The sequence below is a fragment of the Haematobia irritans genome, chromosome 1 (assembly GCF_050003625.1).
Source record: "Haematobia irritans isolate KBUSLIRL chromosome 1, ASM5000362v1, whole genome shotgun sequence".
In the NCBI taxonomy this organism is placed as follows: Eukaryota; Metazoa; Arthropoda; class Insecta; order Diptera; family Muscidae; genus Haematobia; species Haematobia irritans.
This window is the reverse complement of record NC_134397.1, coordinates 206389879-206409170: the sequence shown is the minus strand read 5'-3', so window position 1 is coordinate 206409170 and position 19292 is coordinate 206389879. Positions and strand designations below refer to the sequence as shown.

The window sequence follows — 19292 nt, the reverse complement described above, 5'->3', positions numbered from 1 at the left end:
AACAAGATGGTCAAATCATGGGCCCATATGATTACAATTTTTTTATTTCGACAAAATTTTAAAATGTCAAAATCATATGTTTATGGTGATTGCAGCTCTCCAAATGACACTGCATAGCAAATGCATCTCAAACAAACTCGCGCATTCATAGCTGGAGAATTGTTCAAAGATGACTTGAGGATCTTGGTAACATATTCCAGACCCAAAATACCACGCACATCAGTTTTTAAACTGCATCATAAACTGTTTTTGTTAATAGATGGCGAAGATCCATTTGACTGACTTCCATTCTTAACTTTGGTGGTATAGTCTTATTTGTCTCATATCGGCGTTCCTCGGATGAATTATCCACTTCACAATTACTCATAGGTGACGCAATTAAATTTGAACCTTTATTTCTCTCTGGATTTTAATTATTTTTTCAGGACAATTGAAAGAATAAATAAATGCCACTTTTACCAATGCCATACGATTCTTTTATCAGCTGATTTTGACTTCTTAAAATTGTAAACAACATACTGAAATTTGTTGTTTTTGTTATCGTGATTCAACCTCCTTATTCAGCCATGGTGAATAGCATCGCCATTGAAAACCAAAAAAAAAAATAAATAAATAATATGGCAATGTTTAAAGTTGGTGCTTCGGAAGTAGACAAACGAGCGATACGGACGAAAACTGGCTTGGCCAGGCCTATGACTATACCCTGCCAGCATTTCAAAGTTCCATTTCATCCTCATCGCTACTACAGACTCGTATATGACTTAAAATTCGCTTAAAATTTTGAAAGGTTTATTGGTGAAACATTTTCGCCTTTCCAAATGGAATAAAGTGATCGTTTTTTCAGATATTTTTCCAAACACGCTGCCTCCATCGAGAATAAACAAACTGGGTGATAGACTCTGCAACATGTAACTTGCTACTTCTACAACAACATCATTCACAACAACATTTTATTAATGAAAAAATTATGTTAAATGTGATGTGATAATCGGAAAAATTTTATATTTATAAGAATTCATAAGGTTTAATCAAACTAATAAACATCTAAACCGTCGTGTTTTACTTGACCACAATGATTCTTTTAAACTATCTTCAAATGTACTTTTTCTGATACTTTGAAGGGGCTCTTATTGGCGTCGTTCTAAATTTATCTAAAAAAGCACCTAATAATTGCACTGATGCGATACTTTTTTGTAGTAACTTGGCGTAGTACAACTTCTCAATAGTGAAGGCGCTTTTCCGACCTATTTTGGATATCGTATACTACTGTTTTCGACGTGGTGGGGATTCTCAGAAGCGCCGTCAAATTCAAAAAATGTTGGCAGGGTAGCGCCATAGCGAAATAATTTGGCAATTTATTATATTCTTGTAAAAGTTTCCATAGTTCATTGTAGGATTTTTTGTTTCTGAGGTAAATGTCAATTCAGAATATCTCAAATCGGGATGAAGTTTTGGAAAAAACGATTGAAGGTACGGTGGTTGTGGGGACATATGTGCAAATTTTTGAACAATATGTTCTAGTCAGTAAACTGTATAAAATATAGACCTTATAAATGATTGGCAATAAAATAGTTTGGCAAATCGCAATATTATATTTTACCGTAACGCCGTCATCTGCAATTGGGCCTGACTTCAATGTCTCATCTCTTTTTAGATTGGATTGCATTAAGAAGAAGAGCGTATTCACAACCTGCCACATAGAATGGTCCTACTTGATAATTCATCGGTAATTTTTAATAAATCGTATATGTTTATTGGTATGGCATTGATTCAAAATAAATTTTCAGTTTATAATTCGATTGGAGAAGCTGGCCTCTTCAGCGAAGACAAATTCTTCATTCACTGTTACATTCAAACGATGTAAGTATTAAAGGCACATCACAACAACAAATTATATGCGGTGAAATTTGTCACATTGTAGGAAATTATGGGAAATTGCAGCAAATTGCTTCCTCTTTGTCATTTAGGAAATAGAAAATTTCAGTGCGGCAAATACTAATTCTCCCATTTAAAGTTTAAGCTGATCAATGTAGCTGGAATATCATTTTAGAAAACATTAAACTTGCCAAATTTTTGGCTGTCTATTATTACAGACCATCGCAAACAGACTACCTCTTATTGAACTTCAATTTCTATATCCAGTTTGAACATTGTCACTTTTTAGTGAAATCACTTGAGGGATCTTTTAACTTGTGTCCAGATTGAGGAACTAAATTGTCCAGATTGATTTCGGCTGAATCCAAGAAGTTTGTCAGGATAAGCGATTAGGTGCGATGTTTTTTGTGGCCCTTGAATGCAAAAAGAACACATGTAACATAAGCTGATATCAATTCCGTCTAACCAGGTTAGCATGCTCGCCTTGTATACCCAAGGTCGCGGGTTCGATTCCTGCTTCGACCGAACACCAAAAAGTTTTTCAGCGGTGGATTATCCCACCTCAGTAATGCTGGTGACATTTCTGATGGTTTCAAAGCTTCTCTAAGTGGCTTCACTGTAATGTGGAACGCCGTTCGGTCTCGGCTATAAAAAGGAGGTCACTTGTCATTGAGCTTAACATGGTATCGGGCAGCACTCAGTTATAAGAGAGAAGTTCACCAATGTGGTATCAAAATCGACTGAATAGTCTAAGTGAACCTAATACATCGGGCTGCAACCTAACCTAACCAGGATTTGAAACGGTTGCATTCACATAGCCGCAGGATCATTGTTCCGGATTGTGTTCTCCTCACTGACCGCTGGTATTCACTGATAATCCTTTTTGTGCTTAAAAAACCCAGGTGTAACTCATGCCCTTTGGTATTCACTGCGCATGAAGTTTACCCAATGTTGTAAATGTCTATAAAACACCTACCATGGAGGATAAACTAAATATATACACCTCCGCTTGAAGGTGCGCGACATAGCAGAGAGAAAATCCACGAAATTTTGAGCACAGGAGTGCGCGGTCAACTAATGTTTGACTCGAAATTCAAGAGAGTCAAGCTAATGTGGTTCCACTACTACGAGACCATGAAACCAATAGTGTAGTGCATCCGGCAAATGTTTCCCGAAAAAGGCGAAGACTAACCTAACGACCAAAAAAGTGATCAAAAAACCATCACAGGATCGTACTATTTCGAATTATAAGGAAGACTTTTAAAATGTTGTAGTCTTTTTGTAATTCGTGTCAAATTGGCCACCTGAGGCTTCGAATTACAGAGTCAAATTAAATTAAATTCCGGAGCTTTTAAAATAAGATAACATCGGATGTACTTCTTTCATATATTTCTTATTCTTTAGTGCTTTGATAAAAACCAATACTTGGTTTATTATAAGAATTTTCGAAAAAAAAAAAAAAACAATAATAGAAATATTTTTTTAGTCAATGGCCATGACAGACCAAAACCACGTGAAGGAAACCCTGCCCTGCCTGAACCAGAAGAATACATGTGCCTCATGAGGGCTCAGTCAAAATCAAAAAAGGTAAATTCATAATCATAATTACGATTCAAATTAATACCTAAAAATATCTTTGCAGATTTCTACTGTGGTAAAACATGAAGATGTCCCAAAAATGATGACCATGTATGCCCAATTTATGAAGAGTAATATGGATGGTTTAAAACGGGTTAAGAAAGTCAAGAGTAAAGCAAAGGCCGCTAAAGGATAAATTTTAGAAGTAATTTAACATTTAAACTTAAATCTTCCTACACTGCTTTATGTTTCAATTTTTAGCGCATTTATCATAATTTTTCTACAACACACATGTAAATGGGGTTCAATAGAAACAGCGGAATTTGATTATAAATATGAAAAAAAAAATAGTTTTATTTAAAAACTACTAAGTATACAATGTGGACATAATACGCAATGAAGTTTTATTTTTTTTTACACAATCTAACTACATTAAAAAAAAACTAGGAATAAACAATTGAAAATATTTACTATATAATGGAGAAGAAGAAAAAGGACCAGCACATTTAACGTTTCGTTATTAGACCCTTTTTCTTTAATTGACGTAGTGCACATTTAGCAGCAGTACATTTGGCAATTCGATAGTTTCTACCGATGCCACGATATGTACCTTTACAAAACACTTCAACAGTGACACGAACACGACGGCCATCGGCAAGTTTTTCAGGTTTACTGAAATATAAAATATAATAATAATAATATTAAAATAAAACTCAACATTCAATATAACAAAATTCATACCCAAATTTGGCAGTTTCAGGTTCAAGTTCCAATAGTTCCCTTATAGGTGATTTTGGCACAAAATTACTAAATTGCTCTATTTCTGGCCGCATCATATTATAATACACATGCCATACAGCATCTAAGGACATACTAGAATCCAAAAATATGGCACCAGCCACAGATTCAAAAACATCTCCCAAAGCCTTGGGTACTTCAACATCTTCAGCATCATCACATTCTTCCTCAGATAATAAATAATACTACATGAAAAATCAAATCATTATTATTATGGAATTATTTGTGTTGTGTTATTTGAGACAAACCTCTTCGCTTATGCTATGTCCATTTTCAGTCTGTATACGAACAAATCTATCTATGACCTCATTCAATCCGGGCGATAAATGTCGAAAATATTTATGAAATCCATGCCTTACGGCCAGTGAGGCAAATATTGTGTTATTCACTAAAGCTGATCGTAAATCCGTCAAAGCTCCTGGGGAATGTTGTCTTGGATCCTCATACAAATGTCTTGTTATTAAATAGTCCAACACGGCATCACCCAGAAATTCCAAGCGTTGGTAACAATCTGTCAAACGATTGGGTGTATATGAAGCATGTGTCATGGCTTGCAATAAATATGAACGATCACGGAATTTATAACCCAAAATATTCTCAAATTCCTCATAGCCTTGTAGGAGAGCATCAAGTTCTACGTGGGCATTGGGTGTGTAATGCAACAAAGGTGATTTGGGCGGAGTCCATTCGCCATATACCGTAATCATATTGTCAGAATCTGGTAAAGTGCTACCGGGAACTCTAGGCTTCTTGGGGTCATAGGGTAAACGCTCATATGGTATGACTCTTATTCCCAGCCACGCCATAAATAATAGAGCACCTCTCAAACCACACTCAATGAGATATGCTCCAATCAATGCTTCTACACAATCGGCAACAGATTTATCTGTAACCAACCACAAATATCAAAAAAGCCATAGTTTACCAAGTACCCAATGAAAAAAATTGTTTCTGATTCAATCACGAAATTAATTGATCCAATTAATTTTTTAATTGAAATGTCTTCACAGAAATGATATCAATTAATTGAAAGTCAATTAAAAACTTAATTGGTACTATTAATTTTTTTGTAGTTAATATTTGTTTCAATTAAAAAATTTGTTGAATCAATTAAATTCTTAATCGAATATTTTTTAAAAACTCTATTTAGACTTTAATTGGAAAAAATTTTGGTGGAATTTTTTTCTGTGTATCAATTACACTCACCTGGAATGCTATGTTGAGATACTAAATTGTAGGGAATAAAACAAGAAAATTCATGGGGCACATAACTGCGATCATCCCATTCACGTTCCAGTTTCATTTCATTCATATCACCCGAATCATCCTAAACGTGATAGATATAGTTTTTGGTTTAATTTGATATTTTTTTTGTTTTTGGATACTACAATGACTTACAGCAATATTGCAACCCCATTCTTCAGCCTTTTGTCGTACTAATTCGCATATTTCGGCATTAGTTAGCTTTTTTATATTAACCAAATTTACCAGACTCCAATAATGAGGTGGTATTTTAGCTTCTATTAAAGCCTTCTCCAGTTCTTTGGGGACGTAATAACATGGAGGCAACCAATTATCATTTGGTTCGAATTTCGTTGCGATCATATACTCCCCCAATTGTTTTCTCCGGCCCAGGCGATAGAGATTTAAATTGGCAACTTGTTTAGAGCGCAAATGACTTAGTTTTCCCTCATGAACATTGTCATAGGTAATATACAAATAAGTAGTAATGGCATATTTTAAGAAAGAATCTCCTATACATTCCAATCGTTCTAAATTGATGCCGTCATTGGCATTGGACATTGTTAAGGCTGTTAAAATTATACTTGGACTGGGACCGGGATGCGTCGACAAATCAGGCTGATAATCAAAACTAAAGTTAAGAGCAGGATACTGTTGTGGACTTTCATGTGAGAGTTCTTTTGGGGTTTCATGATCCGTTAAGTGATATTCCTTGCCTTGTGAATCAAAGTCCAATTGAATAGACTTTTCACCATTCTCCTTAATCTGTAGATTCTTTGTATCGTTAAAACTATCGAAGACATCTCCGCAACCTTCTACAATAAACATTTCATTGGGATGGTCTTTTACATATTTAGCATTCAAAGCGTGTAGTATTTCTACATCTAATATATGTTTTAACGTTTGCCTATTATTCAAAAATTCCTTAAATTGCGTTACATTTTCATCTACATAGGGTATGAGTCGTTTCAAAATATCCATTGAGAATTCTGAATCCTGGGAGGTTTCTCGCATTTGGTTATTCGTTTTCTTATCCGGCAGTTTTATCGTTTGATTATATTCAACTAGCATACCAGAACTTTGAATATCTTTCATAAATTGTTGTGTTGATTTTCGGAATTCTTTGATGGATTCTTTTAGATCATCACTAATTTGTGACCTTATATCGGGAAAGTTGTAACCCACTAGCAGGTTTTTGGTTTCTTGATAGTCTCGTTCATTTGCTTTGGTTTCCTGTATTATAGACAATTGTTTATTCAACTTCTCAATATCCTGTTCTGTTTCAATTGTTTCCGCTTCATTTTTTGATGTTAAAACAATGTCATCGATATCAACATAATCCTCATCATCTTCATCCATTTCGGCCTCGCTGGCAAAACTAGATTGCCCGTATGAGTCTACATCTGAGTCATAGTAATTTTTATCTTGGTCATTCTCGCTATCTCCAATGTCTAAGTTAATATCTCGGAAGGTTGGAGAGATAGCCCTTACACTTTTACCACCTGAAAAAAAAACGAAAAGACAAAGAAAATTAAAGGATTTCAGAACCAGCTAAAGAGATTAAAGAATAGCCATATTTGAACAAATATAGAATCTATAAAAAAAATAATTAAAAATTTGAACTTACAAAGTTTAACGTATGGCGGTAATATTCCATCCAACAACTCATCGTATTCCTCATCTTCTTCGCTATCAGTTACAATTTTGTATTCAAGATTCTTGGCCATGTCGTTCGACCATGTACCGATTTCTATGAAACTACCACCCTCTTCCATAAGTTTTCGTTCTGCATCCTCCACAATTTCATTAGCTGTTTTATTGCTATTTCCATCGCTGGAATTAAATATAAGATCTTCAGGAATTTCATTTACACCCGATTCCTTATCTTTGTCATTTGTGTCACAATCCTTATTTGAATCTGTTTTTAAACTTTCTTCTGCTACAGGCGAGGGTTTATGAGCTTTACATTTCTTCAAAACATCCCTAAGACTCCATCCGAAATCTAACATTGGCCATTCTTTATCTTCTGTTAGTTCTGGTTTCCCAAGGCCAATATCACGAACTACATTTTTTCGTATATCGTCGGCTAATAACAATCCATTAATGCGATATAAAATACAGGGTAAACACACCGCTGTTCGCCATAGCGATGCGGGAAACGGATGAACCGTACATAGTTCAGGAACTAGAATTTGTTTTAATTCAAGATTCTCACGTTTCGCTCTTTTTGTTGCTTCTGAACTGGTGGGCAATGCAACACCTTTACGATTTACATAGCGTGGTGTGAGAAAATTCAGTCGGGCACTAGTATGATCCACATCTAAGAGTGGCTGTTTTGGTTGTATCTTTAGGCCATATTTTAGAAAGTAGTAATGCATAAAGGTTAAATATTTTCGACTTGGGAATATACTTAGCGGCGAGAGTTGATGGCATATTTCAGCCACATAGAAGTAGTGTGGTTGATCTTGATTTCGATACCATGGCATGACAACAGCATCTTTAAAAGTATCCGCTGAAAATTTTGTAGCATGACGAATTTCTTCTGGCACTGGTGTGGGCATCATATTAGCATTTTCTTCGATTAATTTCAAGAACTTCCAGTCTATGATTTTTCCCAAACCGTCTTCCGTCTTTACAGTAGGTACTATGAATACACAGTTTTCCGTTGATTCTGGATCAAAGAGCATTAAAAACTTTTTCAATCGCAAAACTTTTGTAAATGTATAATTGATGAATGTGTTGATGGAAGATACGTTCTCCTCAGTGAGCACAATTCGCTGAGGGTGGAGAACTAATGACACCTTAACCTCTCCGGAACGTGTGAATATGGGAAAGGAGCTAACTTTGGGTATTTTCTTAAGCGTTAGAATACCAAAGCCTTGAGATGCATCTTCAGGCGGATAGATTTTACGCCCTCTTGTATTTTGTTCCTCGGGTATGGGACATTGCAGAGTGAGATCCAATAAATATAGATAACATTCCATTCCAGCAGTTGGGCGACAATCACAAAATTCGGAAGCAATCTAAAAAAAAAATGTCCACACATAACGAAGATAAATTGTAACATAGAATTAATAAAGCATAATAAGATTCTGAATGCCAAGTGTAAAGTCATATTATGGAAGCAAATATGTCTTACCCTTTTGTAATAGTATTGTCTTCTTTTAGTGGTACCTGGTCGGGGTTCAGCATTTTCTTGCACAATTTTTTCATCCTGTTCTTCCAGATCAAAATTTTCCCAATCTTCTTCTATTGGTCGGAAACCTTCTTTACCAATCGGTTGCAAATTATTATCCAATTCTCCAGACTTATGTAAAGCTATACAAGCTTGTAATGCTGTCATTCTTCTTGCTAATACATGTGTGGGCATTGGCAAACCAATAATATCATATTTGAGAGGCGAATTAATAGGTAGTCTTAAATTGTATTGATACATGGTTATGCCATTTCGCTCTGTACGCGAACACCGCCATAGGGGTGTGAGTTTTGTAAATGTATCACTTGGTAATTTGGCACAATACTTATTCACTAAGGCTATCGAATTGCTGAGATCGACATAGGCTCCAGTTAGTAATTTGTCCAATGGTTTATATGGTTTAATACAATTATTAAATATGTCGGCTTCTCTATGTTCGCTTTCGGCTGGTTCTGTATTGGCACAATTTTGTAAAAGCATCTGAAATGAAAGTTAAATGATGCTATGATTTTCAGCGATTTAATATTCCTACGGCATTCACATCTGATCCTATAATATGGGTGATGGTTTTGTATTTACAAGGTGATGAGTTTGTATTGGTCATCGAGCCGCATTGCCACAATTGACCGAAGAGACTGATGTCATCAGCATATCAACGTTATTGTGGAAACAATTAGATATACTTGGAGTTTAATTAATTCAATTAAAATTAATTGCAACTATTAATTAATCTTTTAATTGATACAATCAAAATTTTGATTGATGTCGATTGGAAACTAAGTTTTTTTTTAAATTGATTCAATTAACTACTTAGTGAAATTTCAATCCAATTTTCAATTAACTTTTTACTTAAATCAGTTAAAGAATTAATTGAGTTTTGCAATCGACAACTGTTAAATTTAATTAAATTGTTAATTAAATAATTAAATCTTCAATAAAACCCACGAAAATGTTCACTCATTTTTCTTTAGCTAACTTTGTGTTCTCAATTAATTTTTTTTATTAAATTTTAAAAACATCAATCATTTTTTAACTGACTTAGTCATCCGAGTTTAATTAAAAAGTTAATTTTATCAATTACATTTTTTAATTCAAAAAGTTTTCAGAATCAATTAACTTTTTAATTGGAAATATGATATTTCTTCTGTGTAATTTCCCAGAAGGGCTGCCTTACTAATGCGACGAATGAAACTTAAGTTAGTTAATAGTTTGATATTAAAACCAACGTATACAATTGGTTTGTTATGATCGCGGTTGCCACTCAAGCCAAAAATAATCTACAAAAATTCAGAAAAAAAAATTGCTATGGAACGAGCGGAGGTAACATGCTGAGTGAATCATACAGTGAATAGGGTAGTTAGATATATATACTCTCGTAGAATCTTTGTTCATGTAAGCCCAGATGTCCACCGTTTTCTTAATTGTTATTTTTCTAATTTTGTATACTTTCGAATTATGTTGCTGTTTTATAAAATATTTCGTAATCGTACTCCATCTTTTCTTGTTAGTAGTTTTAGGTTCTGTCACTCGGTCAGGGCAAATCAATTGATTATACTTAAGAGTTTTGCCCTATTTGGGTGGATCTTTCGGGGTCAGAGTAGCCCGTGTTTTTAACGCGCTACCCTCAACTTTGAGAACATTCAATGTTTCCTGTCCTACATATCGAAAAAAGCTACTTCTTCATTTTGCTAATCTGACATAATTTTTTTTTGTTTTCTCTTTGTGAATTAATATGAATTATATGGTTTTTAATTTACATGTCCTCTTGATTTGTTTTTTTTTCTGCAGCAAACTTTATAGTATGCAGTGTCCATTACTTGTCTTACCGCTTAATATGATCGTCATGTAAAATTATTAATACTAATCCATAAATATGTGATTTAATTTATACTATTATTATTATTATTTTTTTATAGTATTTTTTCTTTTTTTTTATAAACATAAACATAAATTTATATTTATTTATTGTTTCCTTTTTAAATAATTGTTACCCATATTATTATTATTTTTAGTCTTAAGTCATTATGTTTATATAATTTTGTATTCTATATTTTGGAGTAGTTTTTATTGTAATTTAATCTATATCGGCCCATGGCTTCAAATTACAAAATCGAGAAAATAAATAAAAAAAAAATAAAAAAATAAAATTGTAAATTTTTTTCCTAAAGAAAATTGTGTCAAAAATTTTTTTTTTCTAAAGAAAATTTTGTCAAAATTTTATTTCTATAGAAAATTTTGTCAATATTTTATTTCTATAGAAAATTGTGTTAAAATTTTATTTCTTAAGAAAATTTTGTCAACATTTTATTTCTATAGAAAATTTTGTCACAATTATATTTCTATAGAAAATTTTAACTCTATAGAAAATTTTGTCAATATTTTATTTCTATAAAAATAAATTTGTGAAGTTTGTCTTAGTTGGAGAGGAATATTTTGCAAAATCTACCAAAACAACATTCTACCAATCTACCAAACAGTTAAAAATATACCATTTTTGGTAGAATTCTACCAAATGTGGCAACCTTGATTGTGATACCATATGGACCCATTTTACTCCTAACAGATTGGCTGATAAGTCCTCGGTCTGACACATAGATGGCGTCGCTAGTGTTAAATGCATATTATTTTTATATAGTACCAACCTTCAAATGATTCGTGTTATTGTGAAAAAAATGGAAAAAAGGAATTTCGTGTTTTGATAAAATACTGTTTTCTGAAGGGAAAAAATACGGTGGAAGCATAAACTTGGCTTGATACTGAGTTTCCGGACTCTGCCCCAGGGAAATCAACAATAATTGATCGGTACGCAAAATTCAAGCGTGGTGAAATGAGCACGGAGGACGGTGAACGCAGTGGACGCCCGAAAGAGGTGGTTACCGACGAAAACATCAAAAAAATCCACAAAATGATTTTGAATGACCGTAAAATGAAGTTGATCGAGATAGTAGAGGCCTTAAAGATATCAAAGGAACGTGTTGGTCATATCATTCATCAATATTTGGATATGCGGAAGCTCTGGCAAAGTAATGGCCTCTGTTTTTTGGGATGCGCATGGAATAATTTTTATCGATTATCTTGAGAAGGGAAAAAACATCAACAGTGACTATTATATGGCGTTATTGGAGCGTTTGAAGGTCGAAATCGTGGGAAAACGGCCCCATATGAAGATGAAAAAAGTGTTGTTCCACCAAGACAACGCACCGTGCCACAAGTCATTGAGAATGATGGCAAAAATTCATAAATTGGGCTTCGAATTGCTTCCCCACCCACCGTATTCTCCAGATCTGGCCCCAAGCGACTTTTTCTTGTTCTCATACCTCAAAAGGATGCTCGCAGGGAAAAAATTTGGCTGCAATGAAGAGGCGATCGCCGAAACTGAGGCCTATTTTGAGGGAAAATCGAAGGAGTACTACCAAAATGGTATCAAAAAATTGGAAGGTCGTTATAATCGTTGTATAGCTCTTGAAGGGAACTATATTGAATAATAAAAACGAATTTTGACAAAAAAAAATGTGTTTTTCTTTGTTGGACCGGGGACTTATCAGCCAACCTGTTAACTCAATGGTGGTGGCTTTTATAGAAAAATCTAGAAATTATTGATATCATGTTTATTTTTTTTTTGTCAGAAACTTACCTTTTCAATTTCCCGATATTCTGCCAATTGTTTAACAATTGTATCTGTAGCGATTTTCACATGTTGTAGTTTAAGCATTTTTTCAACGTCAATTAAATATTCCGTATCATGCAAATCCACGTCTTCTCTTTCAGCTAAGCAACGAAAATGCTTTTGTTCTTTGGGTTTTTTATTAGTGTTGGGACTTGAATGAATAACTACGTTATCCTTATCATTAGAATCTTTAGAGTTATCTAAAGCAATTTCATTTAATGCCTCGTTTAGATCCAACACATCAGGATCTTTTGTAGCATTTTGTTTTACAACATCTTCAAGAGTTGTTTTAATTTCTGTCTGTACTTTTTCTTTGAGATCATCAACAATAATATCTAAATTCAACACGTCATAATCTTCGTGCGATTCGATCACAGAATTAGAGGAAATGCTTTCATTCAAATCTAATTTAATGCTTCCATTTGTTGTATTTGGTGACGTGGTGTCGAGGCAGACATCGGACGAGCTTGGCTTTTGGTTGTCGTTTTGATCACAGTTGGCATCTTTTATTGCTGGCGTTACTTCTTTGATTTCCTTTAAGACAATATCACTACCAGCAATAGTTGGTTTGGATGGATGTTTGTTCGTTATAACTTCGGGATTCAATATTTTTATAGTGCCTTTACTCGACCCATATACGAACTTTTGCTTTGTATATACCCCATTTATTTTTCTATCATCATCGTTTTCTTCTTCATTTGATTGTTCTGAATCAGTTAAGGTGTTATCTTGATCCTCGGGTAATTCACAAATGAATCGATGACTTTTATCTGTTAATTGTTCATTGCTTGCGCTGAGATTTTGATTATCGTTAGCAACATCTGATGCCACTAATACCACATGATAGGCTGGTACTGCCCTTGCTCGACCCTTGCACTGTACATAACTACGATATGTCGTTGGGGGATCCCAACGGACAACCAAATTACATTTGGGTACATCTATACCCTCTTCTAGAACAGAAGTCCCTATTAGTACATTGCAGTCATGCATACGAAATCTTTTGAGAACTTCTTCTTGTCTCCTATGTTCTGATTCCGCCTCTTTGGGCTCTGTTATGGGATCAGCTACTCTATCGGTAGTAAATTGACATTTTATGAATTTCAATTCAGGGTCAGATCTGCTCATTTCGGCCAAAAGTTCAAAAAGAACGCGAGCCACAAAGCTAGAATTACAAAAAATTATGGAACATAATGTATCACTACCATCATTATGATCGCGATGATGTCTGCGAAATTGTCGTCTTTTGGGCCGGTTATTCGATGGATGACGATGGTTGGTTGAAGCTGTTGTCGCTGTATTAGTTTGTGAAACATCATTTGGTTTTCGTGTAAGGTTTTGAGAGTTGTTTTCATTTTCACCACTACCTATATTTTTCATAGCTTGGAATTCAGGTTTGACAATTGAATCCAAATTCTCCACTATAGATCTACTCTCCAATTGTTGCTTCTCGACCGCCTGTTCAACACTATGACATTTCGTCTCTAGGATTCTAGAGAGTTTTTGAAAATCCATTTGGTCCAATTCCGTGCTTATTCTTTTTATCGTATCGTTTTTACTGGAGTTGTCCTCTGGCTTAAACAGGCGTAGTACTTCCAATAATCTTAATACCTTAAAATAAAAAGAAGGATACATAACTTTTTCATCACACATGGGACATAATATAAATGTATCGATTCTTTATAATCTTTATATTCTTCATACCTTTGGACTTGAGTGTAACTCAACGCATTCCTTTTGATTGGTCTTAAATTTTCGAAAATTTTGTTCGCATATTGCATGCACTTCTAAAAGAGCTGTATTAACAAGACATAGTAGAATGTAATGTCGTTCATGGGGTGTTTTAATTTTTTGTTTTTCAATTCTCTGGTACATATTGAAAGCTACACGATCTGCTGACCAAGGGCCCATTTCTTGCAAAACTTGCAACATGGTGTCAAGAAATTCGAGTGGTTCCTTTTTTGGATCTGGAATGTCTTTAAGTTCTTCTAGAAATTCATCAGTGCAATATATTTCGAATGGATCATAGCGATGATCATTAAGAAATGCTTTACGTGTAAGCAAAATATCTCGAAGGACAAAGCACAGTTCATCTTGATTGTATGGGGCACATTGTACGATATATTCAAAAGGTTTTGCACAATATCTGGAATAAAAAAAAACATAATTATTAGATGATTAAGTTATTAGTCAGTTTGACTTTTTTCCTAAAAGTTTGAATAAAAATAATGTTATTGCCTAATTTAAGGGTAATTGATATTATAGCATATTTAAGACTCAATAAATTGACAGTTCTTCCTTTTTATTTCCCTGTAAATCCGCCAACTTTTGTATATCAGTCTCTTGAATTCTTGAGAATTGAAGAGAGACAATTTTCGTCTGAGTAAGAATTTGTAATATAGTTGCTCTTTAAGACCAGAACGACAGCAGAAAATCTGCTAAAACAGCAAAGGAAAATCAGCAACTGTTCGCTGATATAGCAAAAATCGTCTGCTGTTTCTAATCTCTACTACACTTTTGTTTAGTTGGACTGAAGAAAACAAAAAAGTAAACTAATGGCCATGGTCTAACCGGAGGATAGACCACCGGTTAGTAAAAATGTCGTATGGGATGAGCTGTTTTATCGACACGATAAATAATAACAAGAAATAATAGAAATCGTAATCCAAGTACATTGGACACATAAAATTACCTTAACACTGTAACAATATCACTAGCAGTTTCTGTTTTACATTGCACCGTTTTCTCCAGATTGTTAAGCATAGCAGAAAGTTCTGCCAAATCACATCCCGCACTGTGGAGGGGTCCAGCTAAGCCCAGAACTTTGGGCATTTCATGTATTTCATCAGCTTTGTAGAATAGCTTAAACAAATTTTTAATATCGTTGTGGACTACGTCCTGATGACAATCTTCCAAAATAAGTAGGTATACATTGCTAAGCTTCAACACGCCTTGTTGGAGCAATTGCAAACATGTTTTTGGATGCAAAATGTAAACATTGAATCCGTGGGGTATTTCGCAATTCGGACTATTACTTTGTTCCTGATACACCTTCAAATCGGTTAGATGTTGCAGCATTGTGAACATGGCCGGTGCCTTATTGCAACTGAGATAAATGCTTATTTTGGAATTAGTCAATGTTGCACGTTGTTCCCGGCTCAACTCTTGTAGTAGTTTTAATGCTATGAAAAATTTGGAAGACTTGTGTCCCAGACATATCATTGTGTTGCGCTCAAAAGCTGACGCGAGCAATTCTATTTGATAGTCACGGGGACTAAATACCGCTGTATGCAAATTATCACACCAATGGAAAGACATGGTGGATGGAATTTAATTGTTTTATTTTTATAAAAAAAACTTGAAAATTGACAAATTTTCCTATTTTTTTGTGCGAATTGTTTGACCGAAGAAATATGACACTTGCTTGAATATAAACAAAAGAAATGCACTGTAATTCAATGTTGCCAATTCCTTTTTTACAAAAACAGACACGTCAAATTGATTAAAAAGCCGCAGTAAACACATGCATTGGAGAAAAGCTTATATTCAATACACTTTCAAAAATTCTTTCAAAGGAAAAGACACTAGCGCGAACTTAGAAAAAATTCACAAAATTTTCTTATTTAAACTTTATTTAAACAATCCGAAACAGACGCTTTTGTAATTCAAAATTGATATGCCGATATAAATTGGCAACAGTATAATAGTTTATCAGAATTGTGACTCCAAGGCAATTAATAATATCCACGAACTTAATAAGTTCACTCCTTGGCAGTAGCTAGACTGATAAAATGTAGAGTTTGTTTTCGACGCATTGCTGGATATGTTACTTGAATTCATCCAATTGTATAAGGAATTCATGATAGAGTCTAATTTACCGTGGAGTACATACAAATTTTGCATTTTCAAACAAAAATTTAAATTTTTGGAAAAACAACATCTCTGACCAATATAATAATAAAGGACCAAGGAAAGATTAGTTTAACAAAGCAAAATCATTGTGAATTGAGATGGACGTCCATAGACCAAGAAATTTTAGATATCTCAAGCATTTCTTGTCGATGGTTACAGATGATATTCCCATAGACCCTATAATACATAGATGATCCACTATTCTCTTTAAAAAACATGTGTCAGTTCCAAAAATTCATTTTCTGACATTTCGTTTTGATTTTTTCGTAAAGAGTCAGTCCCAAACATTAATTTTCGTGCATTTGCTTTTGTTTTGTTCGTAAAGAGCAATGCTGCTCAAAATTAAATTTCGTATTTTCGCGGTTTTGGTCACAATTTTTTGTTCAAATATGAACTTTTAATATATTAATTTATTTATAAATTCTCTGTTGCATCATAAACGTTCACAATGTTATCACAATGGGCTGAATAGTCTAAGTGAGCCTGATACATCGGGCTGCCACCTAACCTATCATAAACGTTCTAATTTTGTGTAAAATTGGCAAACTTACAAAAAGGAAAACGAAAGAGATTGTAAGCGTGCTCTTATTTTTCTCGTTTATTCTTAATCTTCGGAACTGTCAAACATACACCCATGGCACATCTATGTATTATAAGGTCTATGGATATTCACAAATGTATACAAATATAAACAACTTTTGGCAACACTGTTTGACAGCTGCTGTGGAATAGACTGCGGGAATTTAAAAAAAAAAGTTTGTTGATTTCAGAAATGAGGCGATCCAAAGCACCATCCATGGTAAATAAAAATAAACGTCTTTGCGACAATTTTCGCAATAGTCCGGTTGTTGAAGAAACCCATGGCTCAGATCCAGAAGACGAATCGTCCTTAAATTGGGGCTCTAAGAATAATCCCTCTGTTCTTGGCAGAACCAAAAGGGTCTTTAATATTGTCTGGCGGGATGTTTCAAATAAGAAACATAAGACGTGGAAAGGTGATGGCTCCATGGAAGTAAATCTTTCCACCATGAAAGCTATTCTAAAGGACGAAAAAGGAAACTATTTGGGATCCACTACGAGATTTAAGTTGGCGGATTTAATAGAAGACTACCAAATGGTGGTAAGTGGAAAAGAAATTGAAATACAAAATGAGATAAAAGATGAAGATGAGTTTTACGAACTACGTAAGAAAGAAATTACAAATCGTAATTGGGGTTCCGAAGAATGGGCTTCGCCTGAGGAGAGAGCAGAAGAACAGAAAAAGCCAAAAGGTGGATTTTATTTTAAGCCAATTTTGGTATTGAAATCTCCAAAAATATCTCGTTCGTCAATCAAAACAAACCATGACGAATTTAATGAATGCGAGGCAACATGGGGTACCAGCACAAATAAAATGAACAGTTATTTTAGCGATGGTCCAGACTCCAGTATTTATGATCGCAATGAAGAAATTCTGAAGAAAGCAGGAAAATGGGTACAAACTTCTACTTCTACTGCTTTAGAAAAACAAGTTTACCAATATCAGAGCCTCATATGCTTTGTAAAACCTTCGGAGTTACAACAGTATCTCTTCCAGCAGATAAATGAATACTATGCCGAAATTAAAAAATCTGATAATTGCGAACTAAATTCTCTTAATATTCCTCATATCCTTGAGCAAATATGCAATCATCCATCATTTCTAAAACACATAACCCAGTCCAATGATCTTGTTCAATATTTAGCATCTTCTTTGCCTATTTGGTCTGAAATGGGCCCGTTTGATTCTGGAAAGCTCGAGTTTATACAATATTTTATGCAACCCTCCCCTGATAAAAGAATGGATAATCTTGTATTGATATCAAAGAGTTTGAATAGTATGAATATGCTTCATGGACTATGTGATTTCATGAATATAACATGCTTACGACTGAATAACTCTGAATCAGAGGCAAGTAAAAAGCAAACAATAATTGAATATCTAAAAAAGACCGAAGAAAATGAGAGAAAAGTATTACTTTTGAACGATATACTTAATCTAAAGGAAAACAGTTTCACATTTGAAAACGAAAAAATTATCGTTTTTGAAAATGTCGCAGAAACTATGATGGAACTTAAGAAACTTACGAATTTAAAATTGGTAAAAATATATTTTTTAATAACTGCCTTTAGTATTGAAGAATTACTATTTACCTCCAATGAGCTGGATAAACCCGATGGAGAAATGATTGATGAACTTCTCAACTTGTATAAATCTGAATTTGATGATAATGAATGCTACACACATTCAAAAATGGAATGTAAATGCCATGAGCAGAAACAAAATAATGGCTCAAAGATCAGTGATAAATTCAAAATGTTTAAACATTTGATAGCACCATTCGATGAGCAGTTTTTAAAGGTGAGTATTGTCGTATTATCACTTAATAAACATTGAATTCAATTGCTATAATTTTCAGGAGGCATCTTTAGAAAATTCCACCGAGAATCTTATAACAATATTTTCTGCGACAAATCTCTAAGTAATAATCAAATATATAAGCCAGTGGCATATGTAATCACATAAATATAAACAAATTATGTTTTTGTAAATCAATTAGATGTAGCAAATATCTATAAATGTATTTTAAATTTATAATTTCTTTTTCACTTCCTATAAATTTTAATTTATATGCGTTATACAAGTAATGGAAACTGCATTAAAATTCATTGTCTGTTATCTACTTTCATGACACTGTTTTTTGCAAATTCAAATGTTTGGAAATTCACAATGATATTTACAATAGTTTGAGAAATGTAGATTTAAAAAATAAAGTTAAAGTCGACCATCTTGATTTGGACATATTGTCTGAAGCTCGTTTGACCTCGTCAAGAAAACATAAATAAGCTTTTTAAAATAAATAACATAGTAACAAAGGGTAAAGGTGGGTACTAAGTTCGAGTTTATCCGCTAATTTTCACTAAAGTGAAAACAAAATCAGTAAAAAAAGTTATAAAATTATACATATTTGTTGCAGATTTCATTATAACTTGATGGGGAATATC

The 19292-nt window shown here is 33.8% G+C and overlaps 3 protein-coding genes across 4 annotated transcripts; 2 read left to right on the top strand and 1 right to left on the bottom strand.

Annotated features, from left to right (window-relative positions):
* Positions 1-1614: 1614 nt before the first annotated feature.
* Positions 1615-3845, top strand: Srp14 (signal recognition particle 14). 2 transcript variants are annotated; one of them, XM_075292634.1, is made up of 5 exons: positions 1615-1726; positions 1788-1860; positions 3362-3462; positions 3518-3658; positions 3715-3845. In XM_075292634.1, exons 1-4 carry the CDS (start codon positions 1703-1705, stop codon positions 3647-3649), a joined length of 330 nt encoding a protein of 109 aa, XP_075148749.1. In that variant the 5' UTR covers positions 1615-1702; the 3' UTR covers positions 3650-3658; positions 3715-3845. The 2 variants fall into 2 exon arrangements, with proteins under 2 accessions (XP_075148749.1, XP_075148748.1); XM_075292633.1 differs by having other exon boundaries at positions 3518-3845.
* On the bottom strand, positions 3828-15775 carry Dcr-1 (Endoribonuclease Dcr-1). Its single transcript, XM_075292631.1, has 10 exons — positions 15049-15775; positions 14061-14502; positions 12324-13967; positions 8633-9169; positions 7121-8516; positions 5650-6995; positions 5458-5578; positions 4500-5137; positions 4195-4436; positions 3828-4125 (listed from the first exon to the last, which is right to left on the bottom strand). Exons 1-10 carry the CDS (start codon positions 15672-15674, stop codon positions 3960-3962), a joined length of 7158 nt encoding a protein of 2385 aa, XP_075148746.1. The 5' UTR covers positions 15675-15775; the 3' UTR covers positions 3828-3959.
* Positions 15776-16981: 1206 nt separating this feature from the next.
* LOC142222475 (uncharacterized) lies at positions 16982-19133 on the top strand. Its single transcript, XM_075292630.1, has 2 exons — positions 16982-18648; positions 18707-19133. Exons 1-2 carry the CDS (start codon positions 17041-17043, stop codon positions 18767-18769), a joined length of 1671 nt encoding a protein of 556 aa, XP_075148745.1. The 5' UTR covers positions 16982-17040; the 3' UTR covers positions 18770-19133.
* Positions 19134-19292: the final 159 nt, after the last annotated feature.